At 39.1% G+C, this 19,005-nt stretch overlaps 1 protein-coding gene across 3 annotated transcripts in view; it reads right to left on the bottom strand.

Annotated features, from left to right (window-relative positions):
• Positions 1-233: 233 nt before the first annotated feature.
• SLC16A9 (solute carrier family 16 member 9) overlaps positions 234-19,005 on the bottom strand; it is an 86,350-nt gene continuing 67,578 nt past the window's right edge. For all 3 annotated transcript variants that reach the window (XM_070364575.1, XM_070364577.1, XM_070364576.1), the window contains 3 exons: positions 12,455-12,550; positions 5,393-6,310; positions 234-4,462 (listed from right to left, as the gene is read on the bottom strand). In XM_070364575.1, coding sequence (XP_070220676.1) covers positions 4,275-4,462; positions 5,393-6,310; positions 12,455-12,550 — 1,202 coding nt within the window. In that variant the 3' untranslated portion in view covers positions 234-4,274. The remainder of the gene's footprint in view (positions 4,463-5,392; positions 6,311-12,454; positions 12,551-19,005) is intronic.

Below are 19,005 nucleotides of genomic sequence, written 5' to 3'. Positions count from 1 at the left end.
GAACAGCGTGTGTTTTGTTCCGTTCTGTGTCAAAGCTTCTGAATGGCAATTTCAGAAAAATGTGCTGAGTCATGAATCCCTAAGGATAAAAGATTTTGAGAAGAACATGCTTGGGGGAGGGCAAGAACTGTGACAGTTGTACAAGTTGTAGATAACCGAAGGTTTATTCTCCTAAATGAGACCCTTCAATACATTTATCCCACTCCTATGCCCGGGAATACTCGATACTTGCCCCAGTACTTAGAAGCCACACACTCAAGAGTAAGGACTATAACAAAAATAATAATAGCTAATATTTATGAACATAGGCCAGTTATACATATAGGGGGATGGGCTTTCAGAGGTTAAATAATTTGCTCACAATCACCCAGCCACAGGAACTGGAATCACAACCTTAATAAGTATGTACACCATCGTCCCAAATATTATCCATGTATGATTTATAGATCTTGGATCTTTAACTGATTGTGGTTAAACTCCTTACTCAAAGAGGCATCTTACTGACATTCTTCACACACAATTGACGGTAGCACAAAAGGTCCCAAGATTCTTACTAACAAAAGAAGAATTGTACAGCACTGTTCATGTAAATTGTGTATTTTACATGTTCAATATAATACTGTGTCCAAGTCAAAGAAAAAAGGAGCCATTCTTTTATTCAAAACAAAGTTCTTCATTTCCCGTAACATCCTGGGTTGAGATAATCCTATGATGATTGCTAGAAGTTGAGGCTATCTCAGGTCACAGGACTTTTCAGCCAGCACAAGAAAACTGCCATCCTGCTCGATCATGACCTCTGGAACTCCTGATTCTTGGGCTTGTTCCTCATGAGGCCTTTAAAAGTTGGTGGCTGAAACTTCTCCTCTGAAGACCTAGTCACCCTAGAGAAAATTAGATCATCAACTGGCTCCTAGGAGGCTCATGAGAGAGAGAGAGAGAGAGAGAAAGAGAGAGGCAGGAAGCAGAAAGGAGAATGAGGAGCTGTTCAAGTCAGGGAAAAGGGTCCCTAACAAACTTTCTTATTTCATACATTTCCCAAAATCAACCCTAGGCACTTGAAATGTCAGGAAATATCTTCCGAGTCACAAAAGAAAGATCATATTCTAATCAATAAAATTTTATTAAATGGTGTTTTTAAATACTCGGGAAATAGGCAAGTCATGAATAATTGTCTTCATAAACATGATTCATCTATTCACTACAGGACTGGCTTTACAGCAATCTTCCCAGCTAGGCCCTATTATCCTAGCCATGTTAGAAATCAAAGGGCTTACTAGAAATATTTCTCATTTTGCTTTTGAAAATGACTTCTGTACATCGTTTGTACCATGTCAACTATGTTTTATACCATACAAAGAAGGTCAGAATCCCCATGTCACAGGGCTATTATGAGGGATGAATAACATAATGTGCTTGGAACATACCAAGAATTCCATTAAGGATTAGCAAGATCAATATTAAGAATTCCAAAAGGGAGTCCATTCCCCTTTCCTCAAAAGGATTCTGTAGGAATGACATTTTAGCTTTTTTGGAAACTAATGATCAAAATAATTTTGTTATTCAGTTGCTAAGTCACGTCCAACTCTTTGTGACCCCAGGGACTGCAGCACGCCAGGCTTCCTTGTCCTATACTACTCCTGGAGTTTGCTCAAACTCACATCCACTGAGTCAGTGATACCATCCAACCATCTCATCCTCTGTATCCCCTTCTCCTCCTGCCCTCAATCTTCCCCAGCATCAGGATCTTTTCCAATGAGTCAGCTCTTCCCATCAAGTGGCCAAAGTATTGGAGCTTCAGCTTCAGCATCAGTCCTTCCAATGAGTATTCAGGGTTGATGTCCTTTAGGATTGACTAGTTTGATCTCCACGCAGTGCCAGGGACTCTCAAGAGTCTTCTCCAGAACCACAGTTCAAAAGCATCAGTTCTTCAGCACTCACCCTTCTTTATGGTCCAACTCTCACATCTGTACATGACTACTGGAAAACTCATGCTTTGACTATATGGACCATTTTTGGCAAAGTGACCTCTCTGCTTTTTAATACACTGTCTAGGTTTGTCATGGCTTTTCTTCCAAGGAGCAAGCATCTTTTAATCTCATAGCTGCAGTCACTGTCCACAGTGATTTTGGAGCTCACGAAAATAAAGTCTGCCACTGTTTCAACTTTTCCCCCATCTATTAGCCATGAAGTGATTTTGAATATGCTAATGTCTAAATCACCAGATTCTGGATCTGAAGTGAAATCAGAGAATTTGTATTTTTACATTCAAATGTGACTGTAATTCAGTGCTGGGGGTATGGCGGCTAAGAAGAGAAAAAGCAACCACAATGATAAAAAACAAACAAAAAAAATTTTATTGTAACTTAAAATTTATTCCTAAGACAATGGATAATGCACACATTGGATGATATTAGTAGACACGGTAATGACGCATTTGGACAGGTATCAACGTTGATGAATGTGGGGATGCCATAAAAATTTAAAAAAATAAAAAAAGGTTATAGGATTTCCTGAACATGATATTGGCAAAAAAAACTTTTATCACAAAAACATTTCAGTTAATTTTTTTTTTGAATGTTGCTTATTTTACTTACTACCCTGACAGTGACTAAAGAATGAGGTACAGAAAACTTTCCAGAAGTCGGAATATGGAGCAGAAGTCCAAGGCGCTTTGGAGCCCCACGATTGGGTTACTGAGTAGGATTCACTCAGGTATGAAGTTCCCACAACTCCAGGTTTCCTGCCTAGAAAAGCACTATTTACTGACCTCATTGAGGTTTTGTGGGGATTCAAGCTTATAAAGTGCTTCAGGCGCCTTCGAAGAAAGGCAACATAGACGTATAAAATAACCTTACCTATTTCAAAAGAAATGAAAAGACAATTTTGGCACAATGGGCAGAGTGCCTCCTATTTAAAGACCCAAACTTGGCTATTTATTAAAAAACCCTCACCTCAATGGTTTACTGGTTTTATTTTTTTAAGAGAAAAAACTGTTTCTCTATTGCCAGTCTTATAGCAGTCATTCTCAATTCAGGCTGTGCTCTCAGAATCACTTGAAGAGTTTATTAAAAATATAGATGCTTAGCCCACAGCCTAGATGTACATAATTAAAATCTCTACCAGTGGTACTCAGACAACTACATTTTAAAAAGGATCTATAGAAGACTCTGATGCATAGCAAAGTTTAAAAAAACATTTCTTTAGAAAAAAGTCAATTTATTAAATGTTGATTTCCTTCCTAGAATATTTTTCTTACAAATGAATAAAGGTGGGTGAGGGTATCAATATCTTATTCCCCCTTTCCCTTTCCATAGAGTGCACAGACACAGAGCACAATGCTCACATGCATGCACACACACACCACCCACACACTTTTTAGTTCTGCCCTTGAATTAAAATTGGATAGCAGTAAAATCTGATAGTTGCAAATAAATGCCTCACTGAGAAGATATGCAAAGACTGGCAATTCATCCCCACTGTGCCCGAAGCAAATGGATGTTTCCCATTTGCCAGAATGGAATGCTTTAAATATGCATTTCCAATTTGGAAACAGGTAAAGTCAGCACTTCTTGGAAAACATCACTGAGTGGCTGCTGACAAAAGTGAGTGAGGTTCCAGCAACCAACCAGGAAGAAAGGCTATGGTGACGACCCCTTTGTTTGGAGACTGCCTGGATCTCAGCAAACACCTTAGGAATTGGAAGGACGTGTCCTTGGTGGGCACCAAACATTTAGTGCTTCATCAAGGTAAACAGAATCATGAAAATGGGGGATGGTAATTTAAAAATCATGTTTTTAAAAAATGACCAGTTGGTGCCATGGCAATTCTTAACGCTGTTTTAGGAACCACTTTCATTTCCTGACTGGCTCGAAGTCTTCTATGTACTAGTGAGTCTAACAGAGAGAAGAGAGTGTTTTAGTCCCTGGCGGCCTTCACACATAACTCATCACGCTGCTTGCATCAGTTTAAAATAGCCAGAGTCTCCTCTGGCTGCCCTGCAAAGGAACTAATGGAGTCGGCAGAGAAATGATATTTCTTTACACAGAGAAAGCCTTCTGAGGCTGGCCAAAATGTTCACAATGTCCAGAACTCATGAATAGTAGTAAAACAGAGTAGTCCAACTTTTTGGAAAAAGGGGGGAAAAAAGAAAAAATATAGGAGATCGAGTCTACATATACAGTACATAAAGGATATGTAAAAAAAAAAATCATTCAGATCAGACACAGTGAAATTTCGCTGTGTGAAAACAGTCTTTAGCGCCTTCCAATATTCCTCTAAACGTTAGAGGAATTAGAGGCAACTTTGTATAAAAAGGTTGTCGGAGCTGGCTTGGGGAGTTGCTTTTTGCATGTATCCCAGGAAGGCAAGGCTGCCAGCAGCAGAATAAAACCTCCCAGCAGGACGCAGAGACCACTAAAATAAAATGCAATGTCATAGGTCTGGGTCCAGTCATAAAACCAACCTGAAAAGAGAGTAAGAAAAAAGTGAGTTTGATAGACATAGTATGTATAGGAATACTCTAATCTCATCAGTTTATATACAGTTCGTGGGACTGACATATACACACTACTATATATATAGAATAGAGAACTAATAAGAACCTACTTAATAGCACAGGGAACTCTATTCAATACTCTGTAACGACTTACATGGGAAAAGAATCTAAAAAAGTAGATATATGTATATGTATAGCTGACTCACTTTGCTGTACAGCAGAAACTAATGCAACGTTGTAAATCAACTATAACCTAATAAAAAAGTTAATTAAAAAATTTATATACAGTTTGGATTAGGATATAAATTACCCAGCTCTACTCCCAAAGTGGCCTAATGGGAGTTAGAGGAGAATTTCTTAAATAATTGGACAAGACTAAGCAGCATTTTGGGTTTCTCCCAAATGAAGAATAAACACAAATTCCTGAGCAAGTGTATTGGCTTTTCCAACTATAGCAAAGTGATTCTGAATAAATCATGATCAAGAGGCATTCCAAGCAGATTTATTTTGTATAAATCTGTGCTATTATTACAAAAGCAATTCCTGTATTCAGAGACATTGCTAAGAAGAACAGTAAAATGGGCTTGCTGCTGCTGCTGCTGCTAAGTGGCTTCAGTCGTGTCCGACTCTGTGCGACCCCATAGACGGCAGCCCACCAGGCTTCGCTGTCCCTGGGATTCTCCAGGCAAGAACACTGGAGTGGGTTATCAATTCCTTCTCCAATGCATGAAAGTGAAAAGTGAAAGTGAAGTCGCCCAGTCGTGTCCGACTCTTAGCGACCCCATGGACTGCAGCCTACCAGGCTCCTCTGCCCATGGGATTTTCCAGGCAAGAGTACTGGAGTGGGGTGCCATCACCTTCTCCGAAAATGGGCTTACTATAAGATAAATATCTTACCAACAATTGGTGGTCCAAGGCTATTTCCAAGTCCAGCAAAGAACATTAATATCCCATAGGCGTGGGCTAATTTTTCAATTCCCACTGTCTTCGTGGTCACATAAGGAAAGATGGACCAATTACCAGTAAGAAACCCTAGGATCCCAGAAAGTAGTGCCAACGTAACATAACTTTTGGCAAATGGAATTGCACACAAGGCCAGGCTCATGATTATTAAGGTAGCTACATAGAGATATAAGGTATTAATCCACTTGAAGTCAGCCAGTATCCCTAAAATGAGTTTACCAACTGCTGTCATAATGCCAATAATAGAAATAAGAGGCATAATAAACTCCTCTTCTTTCACATTTGAACTTCTTGCCACGTCTTCCATAAGTAACGAAGGTGGAAACCCTCCGATGTCAAAGAGAAAGATGGCAATGAAGAGTGCTGAAAATACTTTGTTTTTAAAAAGAGCCACAGTTTCTCCACAATAGTTTTTATATAACTGCCATTTCCTCTTGGCAAGCTGTTTGCAAAAATATGTCCGTTCTGCAACTTTCTTCTTGTAGGTTTCAGTCTCTTTTGTGCATGCCATTGTTGTTGGGTTTTTATGAAGCAGACTCTCTGATTTCCAGTCACCATTGGCTAAGGTGCTCTTGCATGTTTCCTCCCCAATGTAGCTCTTTTCGAGCATGTTTATGTTTTCTTCTGGGTCCTTTTCTTTTTCTTTGTAAATCGAGTACCTATCTGGTACATTTTCCAGAGCTGTTTTCTCAGGTAAAGGGAAATCAGAGGACTGGAGGGGTCTCATCAGACTGCCACAGGCTAATATATTTAAAGCTAAAGCACCCACAATCAGCAGGCATCCATCCAGTCCGTAGAACTCAATCAACAGTCTCTGCAAAGCAGCATATATAAAAAGTCCAACACTTGAACCTAAAAAGGAAATGGGAACTGTTTAATCTTAACCTCTTATCATCAGGACTCTCAGAACAAGCATTATTAGTACTACAGTTCAATTTCTTTTTCACACTGGCATTCATGAGTGTGTCTTCATATTAAAATCACAACAAGAAAACTGAAGATGATGACCATGATGACCTCAACAATAGTAACACTGATCGATCTATTTTCAAAATTAGCATTTGCAGTTCAGACACTGTGTTAAATACTTTACATGGCACAACAATGTTTCCTTACAATAATCCTATTGGGTGCGTGTGAGTGCTTGTGTTTGCTCAGTCATGTCTGACTCTCTGTGACTATGAACTGTAGCCCACAAGGCTCATCTGTCCATGGAAGTTTTCAGACAAGAATACTGGAGTGGGTTGTCATTTCCTTCTCCAGGGGATCTTCCCACCCAGGGATCAAACCCACATCTCCTGTGTCTCCTGCATTGTCAGGTGGGTTCTTTACCTCTAGCGCCACCTGGGAAGCCCCTCCTATTGGGTATGTGCTATTATTATTCCCAGTGTACACTTGAAGTGACCTCGGGCTAGAAAGGTTGAGAAATTTGCCACAGATCAGAAAGCTACAAGTGGCGTAAGTAGGATTCACATTCAGTCTGACCCCCGGAACCTATGTTCTTAACAAATACCTTATACAACCACATTTTTAGTACTTACATGCTTTATATGTATTCCTTTTGGAAAAGAAAAGTTTTCATATTTTATTTTTTGAGATGAAGAATATATTAATATTTTAGTTGTAGGATATTTATAGTGGTTTGATAACTTAAGTGTGTTAGTCACTCAGTCTTGTCTGACTCTTTGCGAACCCATGGAGCCTGCCAGGCTCCTCTGTCCATGGCATTCTTGAGGCAAGAATACTGGAGTGGGTTGCAATTTCCTTCTCCAGGGGATCTTCCCAACCCAGGGATCGAACCTGGGTCTCCAGCATTGCAGACTAATTCTTTACCATCTGAGACACAAGGAAAGCTCAAATCCATTGCTAATCATCAGAATGAATGATTGATATTAATAAACTATGAGAAAGTAAAGTGAACTTCGATAGGATATTAAAATTACAAAGTATGCCTGCTTGTACATTTGTGCAACACTGTAAATATACCCTTTTTTAGTAGATCACATGAACCACACTGGAATGGCAAATTACATCAGCCCATTTAATTTGAAGTGTTCTTATGTGGTTCTGATTTCAAGTTGTTAATGAGTATTTTAACATTTAAATATCATTGAGAAATGTCAACTCAAAAAAAAAAAAAGGAAAAGAAAGTGATCTGTAATTTAAAAAAATAGTCTAAAGAGGTTAATCATACTTTTTAAATGGTGTATACCAAATTACATCATAATCCCAACAGGATGCCAAGCTTATTGTAAAAATTACAAATAACCAAATGACTCTTAGAATTATTAAAAAAAAAACGGTACCACAGTTGTCGCTTCCTAACATATTTAAAATTAACTCCTTCATCCCGAAAGAAAAAAACTTTGCTTACAAACATTAATCAATAGTTCACATTAGTGTAATGGCAGTTAATACAGTATCTTTTTGTGGCTACTTAGGAAATATCCCTGTGCTGACTATTAAGTAATAAAAGTAGACAAGTTGAATCCTTCCTTCTCTTTTTAAAAGTGGCACATATTTCAAAGGTTAAAAGCACTTCAGAAAACAAATGGAAAGAACTGAAAAGTATATTTCATGTACTTCCATAGTGGATTAGCATCCATTTACTATTAATTCATATTTTCTCGAACACCATTTCTTTGTAGAAATTCTAACAAAGTATCATATAATTACTTTAAAATATTCTTGATGTTTTGAAAGTTAAATATTTTGATCTTGAGAAAGTAAACAATTCCCCATTGCTCACCAAGTTTATCTATCAACATTATGAAATATTAAGGGAAGCATATCAAATCACTTCAATAGGTGGTTTATCAAAAACCTATGATATGCTAAGTGTATGACAGGGCACCAAAATAAAATCCCACTTTGGACACTAGTGTTTTCAGCCCACATCCCGTGAGAATGTAGTCATGGATTAGGAAGATACGGCAGGGAATACTCTGGTGGTCCAGCGGTTAGGACTCCATGCTCTCACTGCCAAGGGCCTGGGTTCAATCCTTCGTCAGGGAACTAAGATCTCACAAGCCATGTGTCACAGCCAAAAAACAAAATGCAGAAATTCTTTCAGGGCAATGAAGAGTACTTAGAGCTCTCTTGTGGAACTGTGTAAACTGTAAAACTATAATTTTTAATCTTTAAAAAGAAAATCCCAATTTTAGAATCATCAATGTAAAGGAAAAAGTGAAATAAAGCACTAATTATGCTTCCATGCATGTCTATAGTATGCTGCTGCTGCTAAGTTGCTTCAGCAACCCCAGAGGCGGCAGCCCACCAGGTTCCCCCGTCCCTGGGATTCTCCAGGCAAGAACACTGGAGTGGGTTGCCATTTCCTTCTCCAGTGCATGAAAGTGAAAAGTGAAAGTGAAGTCGCTCAGTTCGTATCCGACTTTTAGTGACCCCATGGACTGCAGCCTACCAGGCTCCTCCATCCATGGGATTTTCCAGGCAAGAGTACTGGAGTGGGGTGCCATTGCCTTCTCCATAATGTCTATAGTATACATGATCACAAAGAGGCAAAATATGAATTTGATGTTCAGGGAACCTGAAATGGTAAGATACACGCGTACATCTTGATGAACTCTTCTTCAAGACCAGGGGTCAATAGACTTTTCTATAAAAGGGCTAGAGAGGAAATAATTAACTCACAGTGGGCCATCCAAGCTCTGTCACAAATGCTCAACTCTGCCCTTGAAACACCAAAGCAGCCAGAGAAGAATAGTGAAGGAATGAGTATGACTGTTTCAATAAAGCTTTATTTATAGACACTGAAATTTTAATTTTACATAATTTTCATGTGCCATGAAATATTCTTTTTTCAACCAATAAAAAACGTAAAAACCATTCTTTATGCATGACCTGTCCAAAAAACACTTAGTAGATCAGACTGGGTCCATGGGCATTAGTTTATCAACCCCTGTTCACTAGGGAGTAAGACTATTCCCATTTTATGCCCATGTTTCTTTCTTTCATCTAGGTCACAATATTTAAACTAAGTCACATTAATTCAGTTATTTTGATTTGGGGTTCTTTTTCAATTTTTAAAAATTTCTACTGTGAGTTTTATTTTTCTTGTCACCTCTTTCACTGATGGTAGATACTATAGACTGAATGTTTGTGTCTCTCCAAAATTTGTTAGTTGAAATCTTAACCCCCAACATGATGGAATTAGTAGGTATGGACTTTGGGAGGTGATTAGGTCAAAGGGTGGAGCCCCCATGAATGGAATGAATGCACTTATTAAGGAGAACCCCAGAGATCTCCCTTTTCTGTAATATGAGGACAAAGGAAGAAGATGACAGTCTGCAACCTAGGAGAAGGCTCTCACCAGAGCCCAACCCAGCTAACCTTGACACCCTGATCTCAGACTGCCAGTCTCAGAACTCTGAGACATACATTTCTGTTGTTTATAAACCACTCAGTCTAAGATACTTTAGAGCAGCCTGAACAGACTAAGACAGTGGATTCATACTACTCCCTGATTTCTGCCTCACCTGGCTTCCTATGTGTTGTAACTGAAAACTCCCTGCTGCTGCTGCTGCTGCTGCTGCTGCTGCTAAGTCGCTTCAGTCGTATCCGACTCTGTGCGACCCCATAGACAGCAGCCCACCAGGCTCTCCGTCCCTGGGATTCTCAAGGCAAGAACACTGGAGTGGGTTGCCATTTCCTTCTCCAATGCATGAAAGTGAAAAGTGAAAGTGAAGTCATTCAGTCATGTCCGACTCCTAGCGACCCCATGGACTGCAGCCTACCAGGCCCCTCCGTCCATGGGATTTTCCAGGCAAGAGTACTGGAGTGGGTTGCCATTGCCTTCTCCGGAAAACTCCCTAATTCTGCCAAATCTGGATTGTCCACAGTCAGTCCATTTTGGTTCAGCGTGCTAAGGTCCAGGCCCTTATCCTCTTTAGACGGAATGGAAAGCAAGAGCAACTCTCTCAGCATACGATTTCTAACACCTTCATCCCAGATAAATCTGGATGTTAAGGGAAACCTAGGTGATAGTTTTAACAGCTACCACTTTTTTTTTTTTAAACAGCTAACACTTTTACAGCCCTTGCTATGTGCCTTATGCATATGTTCCTTTAATATTCCTAATATCCCAGTGGGATGGTGAATGCTCAGGTCACTCAAAGTGGCTGTTCTCTTGCTCTCTGTACATCCCCTGCTTGACCAGTGCCTGCTTCACTTATACCTACTCACATGTCACTGGGGTCTTTCTTCAGTCATGAAGCTGGGCAAATACAGGCTGTACAGGGTGGAGGAGTCCAATAGATGGGAACTATTATTATCCTCATTTTACAGTTCAGAAAACTGAGGCTTAACAGTTAATTTCACAGAGCAGTTAGGTTACTTGTCAACAGGCAGCTACTGAGTGACAGAGGATTCAAAACCAGGTGATTTGGCTTCAGGGTCTGGGTTTGTCACTACATTACAAAACAAAAATACCGTATAGGTGGGATTTCCCTGGTGGTCCAGTGGTTAAGAGTCCAAACTCCCAATGCTAGGGGGCACAGGTTTGATCCCTAGTTAGGGAAGATCCCGCATGCTGCATGGCCAAAAAAAAATACAGTATAGGTAAGACCTATTGTCCTTGAAGGTGCCATGCCTGTCTCACAGTCCTTCCCACACTTGTGGAAGATGCTGTCAGTTCTTTAAACTGCTATTGAACTGCTCTGGATTCTCCATCTTTTTGTTTTTTCTCTTTCTTCTCTCAGTTCTACCTTAACCATGCCCTCAGACCGTGGTCCTCTCTCCTCCTGGGCCATGATTCACATTTCTTACCTGGTAAAGCTTTCTAAAACCACCTCGGGGAAATATCCAGCTTAATTGAATCTGATCTGGAGTCACTTTGCTGCACTGGCCTTGGGAACAAAACATTAGTTTGGATCCTGTTGCCAGATACACTACTGAAGTAATTCAGCTTATCAGAAAGTGTGACCCCTCAGGAGCAGCCACCCATTAGCAAGTAGCAATGTAAACGCACAAGTTTCAGTAAGCCTGGACACTTTATCTCCTAAACAAACCCATAAAATATTGGCCACAGAAATTTTGATAAGTTCTCTAAATGGCTTAGGAAAAAAAATACATCTGAAAAATAAAACACCACTCAAAAATATCAGAGACTTGAAGTCCAGAAGGTTTTATACTTACACTCTGCCCCCAGCCCAGTGATGGTCTTGATTATTAAAGGAATAATAAGGATAAACAGTCTGTCGTTTGGATATGCACATAGACTAGTTGGATGTATTCACAAATCAGTACTTTAGAAAAACTAAGTTCCACAATAAATGGAGTCGGAGAGGTGTCAGCATTGGTCTTCTTGACAGTGGCCTAAAGGATCTCCATTTTCCTTCATTTCTCCTGTCTTGCTCAGGGTTCAGGTGCTTTACTTAAGTGCTCTCTGCTTCTTTTAGCAAGGCTCTCACCAGGATGTGATTCTCAAATTATTGGACCCGTAAGTTTTCTTTTCCTATGTTATATTGGACATCTAATGCCCTAGCTTTTTTTATATATGTATCTTTAGGGTGTTTTGATGGAGAAGGCAATGGCACCCACTCCAGTACTCTTGCCTGGAAAATCCCATGGACGGAGGAGCCTGATAGGCTGCAGTCCATGGGGTCACTAAGAGTCGGACACGACTGAGCGACTTCCCTTTCACTTTTCACTTTCATGTATTGGAGAAGGAAATGGCAACCCACTCCAGTGTTCTTGCCTGGAGAATTCCAGGGACGGGGGAGCCTAGTGGGCTTCCATCTATGGGGTCACACAGAGTTGGACACGACTGAAGCGACTTAGCAGCAGCAGCAGAGTGTTTTGAAAGCTATACCCATAGTTACAGTGGAAAATAATTTCCTTCTAGGATTAGAGTAAAAAAAAAAAAAAAAACACAAAAAAAGTTGTGCTCCTGAGTGGTAGCTGGGGGGTGCTCGGTAACTTTTAACTTTGATTACAAGGCTGAACAGCGGCAGTGCTGTACTTATGTTGAAAATGTACCTGTTGAAATCAAGCCAAGGGCAAGGCCACGACGGCTGTCAAAATACTGGCACGTGATGGTCACCGTTGCAGTGTATAATAAACCACATCCGAGACCTATACACAAGAAGACATTGCATAAATGAAGGCAGACTATATTATTTCAATGCAAGAAACAAAGAGGGATAATTAAATAACTCTGAGAGAAACAAGCATTGTACATTAACGCATATATACGGAATCTAGAGAATTGGGACTGGTGAACCAATGTGCAGGGAGGGAAACGAGATGGAGATGTAAAGAACAGACCTGTGGACAAGGGGTGGGAAGGGTGGGACGAATGGACAGATTAGTACTGATGTATATACACTACCAATAGATAGCTAACGGGACACTGTTATATAGCACAGGAGCTCAGCTCAGCGCTCTGCAATGATCTAGATGGGTGGGATGGCAGGGTGGGAGGGAGGCTTAAGAGGAGGGAATATACATGTAATTATATATATCTTAAGTGAGGGGGGATGTATACATATAGCTGATTCACACTGTTGTATAGCAAAAACTAACACAACATTGTAAAGCAATTATACTCCAATAAAAAAATGTATTTGTAAAATAAATAAATAACTCTATAGGACATTCTGTTACTGATTGGCTAAAACTCTTCAAAGTATGTGTTCCTAGATCCCTCTGATGTTAGCGGTGCAGCTCCAATGAATACATTTTGGCCAGCCTCAGTTTTCACTCCCACCCACCCTTAAGGTCAGGGTCAAAAAAATCCAATTTCTAAAGCACAAAGGAGTAATGTAAATTTAATTTAAGACATTCTGGAGAGAGAAGATTGTTAAATCACACACCAAATAGCAAAATTTAACCAAAATTCTCCATTAACTATCTCTGGCTCTCTTCCACATGTTTACCCTCAGCTCTTCCTCCTCTAAGTCCTCTAAACAATTTTATAAAATCCCCTTCATCATTCCAAGCTCTTTTGCTAGACTTCATAGCTTGACACATCCAGTCTACAAAACAAAGGCCTTCTGGGGCTCTCAGATCATCCCACCACTGTAAAATGTGTATTTGTAAGTTTTAATCTTTTACAGATGTAAATGGTTTTATATAGGAATAAAATGTCATGTCTTTAGTTTAAAATCTGTTTGAAAAAAAGAGGAAGAAAATATAATAATATATTAACAACAGTTACATTTAAGCATTATGGTTGCTTGCTATACTATTCTTTATTTCTCTGTGAATTTGAAATTCTTTTATGGTTAGGAAAAAAATACCTTACAACCCAATATCCCTTTCTTTAGACCCTAGGGCAACATTTAAGGCTCTTGTCTGTTAGCTTAATCTTTTTCTCCCTATTAAGGATCTAATAACCCCAGTTTTGGTTTCCATAAAGCATTCCTCTTGACTTCTAACTTATAACATGTGCCCTCTTTCTGCAATATCATCCGTTCTTGAGGGTCACTCTATAAACAACATAAAAGCCACTGTCTAAAAACTAATTTTAACCATGACTCATTAGGTGGGTTATTAAAGTCAGTTTCATTACTTTCGATTGCCACCTGGACTATGATTAGAAAGAATACATGAGTTTAACAAATATGCTGCATAAACATTTTATGAAATTAGCACTTAAGACAACTCAAGACTTAGATGATCATCCATGACTGTATTAAAAAATACTCTTAAAGAAACAAGGTAGATTAAAATAATTACACTTTAAATATTATTAAATTTTTCAAATACAGCACCCTTTTGTATGATTTAAGGGAAGAGATACTATATCTCATAAACTAAAACATGACTTGGATTGACTTATATACTTATCATTATCACATATAATATATTTCAATAAAATAAGACCTGTTCCTGAACAATCAATTTTGTGAAACCAAAAAAATGCCACCCTTAATTAAAATTGTAATTCAAAAAGCTTTGGAGAGGGAATGAATTTACTTTTGGGTAATTTGGTTGTCAGGGCTCCATAAAAGGGACATTTCTGTTTGCCAATGCCAGAAAAGTTAAAACAGTAACTTTTAAATGTTTTCCCTTAGACTAAAAAGAAAGAAATTTTAAAAAATTATTTCAAGGTCATGGGTTTCAGATAAGATCACCTCACTTTTTTTTAACATAGCAGAAATTTTAAATGCTTTTCCTCTAAACTTTTCAAAACACAGAAGGATTAGGATGACCTTAAACCATCAGTTATTAAGGAGATAGCCCTCAAGGTCTTTCTCGGAGTTCGTGAAGTCAGAACTATTTTCATAATGATACTAACATATTTTTGGCTTTTTTCCACTGTGTTCACATTTATGTTATTGTTACAAAAGAGATGGTGAGTAAAGCTGGAAGAGCCTTAGTACAAATCAAGGTATTGGTACCCAGCTTCTTATCTTATATGTTTCATCATCACTCATTCACAGTAAAAACAAACAAAATTTTTTTAAATGCTTCATCTGAATTGCAACAATTGAGGCAAGAAAAAGCACTTACTCAACTGTTTTAGTAGCCAGCTAAAGTAGCCAAATTTTCCACGTAACCCTGCATGTATTTGAAAGAATGTCTGACAGACAAACTATGGTTACTCAGACTTATATGTTGGGCAGACATTTTCTTGAAAACAAGCAAGGAAAATAATTGACAATAATGGTTACCAATGATAAAATTAGAATTTTCCAGTAAAAATTAGAATTTTTGGAAACTTGTATCCAACACCATGATTTGACAATTTCCCAAAACATAAATATTTTCTGATGAGCCTGTTAGGTACTTAGAATAGGAAACAGGAGTCCAGAATGGCGGTGGCTAAAAGACAAGGAAGAGAAAAGCCTGCGAAAATAGAACAAAGGAAGGTCCGAGGACCAGAGTGAGGACCTCAGGTAGAACAAACAACACTCCTGGCTAGCCCAATTTACATAGGGCAGGCCCGGGGGGGAGAAAAAACATACAAAAAAAGGAGCCAAAGGGCTGGGGGTCTCTCTCCTGTGCGCTGCGGAGCTCTCCTCTTCGTGTCTTTGGGTTGACATGCCCTCACGCCTCAAGGATGGATTTTCCTGCTATTATCTAAATAAAATAGAGCTGTAACATGGAGCTGTAACACTGATTTGTCTAAGAGCTATAACACGGTCCATTCGAGACCTGAGAGCTATAACACAGTCTGTCCAAGACCCGAGAGCTGTGACACGTCGAGGGCTTTAATGTCCGTCACTCCAAATCTTTGTTGTGACGAGACAGAACCAAGGAGCATACACTCGCCTGACAAGCCTATTGGTGATACTAACAGAAGTGATTTTTTTAGCTGTTGTTTAATAAAATGTGTGAACATTTAAAAGTTCCTGCCTAACTCAGAGAACCAATATTTTTCACATATCAAATTCACAATGTTACAAAATCAGACTTGAATGCTGACCTAGTCAAAGTTACAGATTTAAATAAATTGATTTAATATTACAGAGCATGAAAAGTATACTGATGTGGTTTCAATTCCCATATTGCAATTAACCCTTGGAAAACTATCATATATCAAGTTTTTGAATAGGATCAAAGAAAAGTATATACAGTGACGTGAGGAGAGTATTATATACCTCTCCCTTTTTCAAGTACACCTTTGTGTGAGATTTTATTCACACACTTCAATTAAAAAAAAAACATATTACAACAGATTTGAGTACTGAACAGATCAGATAATCCAGATTCCTTCCATGAAACCAGATGTTAAAGAGATTTGCAAAAATGTAAAACAATGCCATTCTTCTCATTAAACTTTGTTTTGTTTTGGAAAATAGAATTGGTTTTTGTAATAAGTATGTTATTGATGCCTTTCCCAGGTAAAGAACATGACTTTTCCCAGGTAAAGAATTCCCAGTGGGTAAAGAATCCACTTGCAATGCAGGAGACGCAGGAGATGCGAGTTCAGTCCCTGGGTAGGAAAGATTCCCTGGAAGAGGGCATGGCAACCACTCCAGCATTCTTGCCTGGAGAATTCCATGGACAAGGGAACCTGGCAAGCTATAGTCCATAAGGTCACAAAGAGTCAAGACATGACTAAAGCAACTGAACATAGCATAGCACATGTTATTTATGCTAAAATGTACTGGATTTGTTATTATTATCTTTAAATGAATTACTAAACAAATACTTTTAAATTTCTCAACTGCTAATACAGAAACAAAATAAGTCTGAAAATGAAAGTGAAGTCACTCAGTCGTGTCTGACTCTTTGTGACCCCACGGACTGTGGCCTACCAGGCTTCCCAGTCCATGGGATTTTCCAGGCAAGAGTACTGGAGTGGGTTGCCATTTCCTTCTCCAGGGGATCTTCGAGACCCAGGGATCGAACCCGGGTCTCCCCCATTGTGGGCAGATGCTTTTACCATCTGAGCCAGGGAAGTCCCTGGCTCAGGTAAAGAACGTGACTTTTCCCAGGTAAAGAATTCCCAGTGGGTAAAGAATCCACTTGCAATGCAGGAGACACAGGAGATGCGGGTTCAGTCCCTGGGTAGGAAAGATCCCCTGGAAGAGGGCATGGCAACCACCCCAGACAAAATAAGTCTAAATAAGTATAATCCACATAATTAAAGGTTCCTTGGGTTTGGGTAGACTCCAGCAGTTGGTGATGGACAGGGAGACCTGGCATGCTGTGGTTCATGGGGTCGCAGAGTTGGACATGACTGGGCGACTGAACTGAACTGAACTGGGGTTCTAAATAAAAGAGTGTAAAGAGTCTGAAGAATAGACTGAGTCTGAAGAATAAACCGCTGCCTTAAAGCCTTCCTTGGGGAGTGAGGGATAAATTGGGAAATCAATATTGACATATATACACTACTATATATAAAATAGATAACTTATAAGGATCTCCTGTATAGCACAGGGAATACTACTCAGTATTCTGTAACAGCCTATATGGGAACAGAATCTAAAAAAGAGTGGATATATGTATATGTATAACTGATTCACTTTGCTGTATATCTGAAACTAACACAAGATTATAAATCAACTATGCTCTAATGAAAAGAATAAATTCATAAAGATAAAGCCTTTCTTGGTCTCAAATCATTTCTGATTAGACTGTGACCAGTGAAAAAATTTTGAGCATCGACCTCCAATATAGCATAATAATTTTTTAATGAAATATCTATACTACTAACAATTCAAAGCATAATCATTAGTAAAATATAATTGCTATATTTTACTTATATAGTGAAACTAAACATAAATATAGGTGGCAAGAATACACAGAAGAACTGTACAAAAAAGATCTTCATGACTCAGATAACCATGATGGTGTGATCACTCACCTAGAGCCAGACATCCTGGAAGGTGAAGTCAAGTGGGCCTTAGGAAGCATCACTACAAACAAAGCTAGGGGAGGTAATGGAATTCCAGTTGAGCTATTTCAGATCCTAAAAGATGATGCTATTAAAATCCTGCATGCAATATGCCAGCAAATTCGGAAAATTCAGCGGTGGCCACAGGACTGGAAAAGATCAGTTTTCATTCCAAACCCAAAGAAAGGCAATGCCAAAGAATGTTCAAACTATTGCTCAATTGCACTCATCTCGCACGCTAGCAAAATAATGCCCAAAATTCTCCAAGCAAGGTATCAACAGTCCATGAACCATGAACTTCTAGATGTTCAAGCTGGATTTAAAAAGGCAGAGGAACCAGAGATCAAAATGCCAACATCTGTTGGATCATCAAAAAAGCAAGAAAATTGTAGAAAAACACCTACTTCTGCTTTATTGACTATGCCAAAGCCTTTGACTGAGTGGATCACAGAAAACTGTGGAAAGTTCTTCAAGAGATGGGAATACCAGACCATCTTACCTGCCTCCTGAGAAATCCGTCCGCAGGTCAAGAAACCACAGTTAGAACCAGACATGAAACAACACACTGGTTCCAAATTGGGAAGGAGTATGTCAAGGCTGTATATTGTCACCCTGCTTATTTAACTTCTGTGCAGAGTATATCATGAGAAATGGCAGGTTGGATGAAGCACAAGCTGGAATCAAGACTGCCAGGAGAAATATCAATAATTTTAGATATACAGATTACACCCCCTTATGACAGAAAGCAAAGAACTAAAGAGCCTCTTGATCAAAATGAAAGAGGAGAGTGGAAAAGTAGGCTTAAAACTCAACATTCAGAAAACTAAGATCATGGAATCTACTTCCATCACTTAATGGCAAGTAGATGGGGAAACAATGGAAACAGTGAGAGACTTTATTTTGGGGGGCTCCAAAATCACTGCAGATGGTGACTGCAGCCATGAAATTAAAAGATGCTCGCTCCTTGGAAGAAAAGCTATGACCAACCTAGACAGCATATTACAAAGCAGAGACATTACTTTGCCAACAAAGGTCTGTCTAGTCAAAGCTATGGTTTTTCCAGTAGTCACGAATGGATGTGAGAGTTGGACCATAAAGCAAGCTGAGCACCAAAGAATTGATGCTTTTGACCTGTGGTGTTGGAGAAGACTCTTTAGAGTCCCTTGCACTGCAAGGAGATGCAGTCAATCGTAAAGGAAATCAGTCCTGAATATTCACTGGAAGGACTGATGCTGAAGCT

The sequence above is a fragment of the Bos mutus genome, chromosome 28, assembly GCF_027580195.1.
Source record: "Bos mutus isolate GX-2022 chromosome 28, NWIPB_WYAK_1.1, whole genome shotgun sequence".
NCBI lineage: Eukaryota > Metazoa > Chordata > Mammalia > Artiodactyla > Bovidae > Bos > Bos mutus.
The sequence above is the reverse complement of the archived record's forward strand: the minus strand, read 5'-3'. Positions and strand labels throughout refer to the sequence as shown.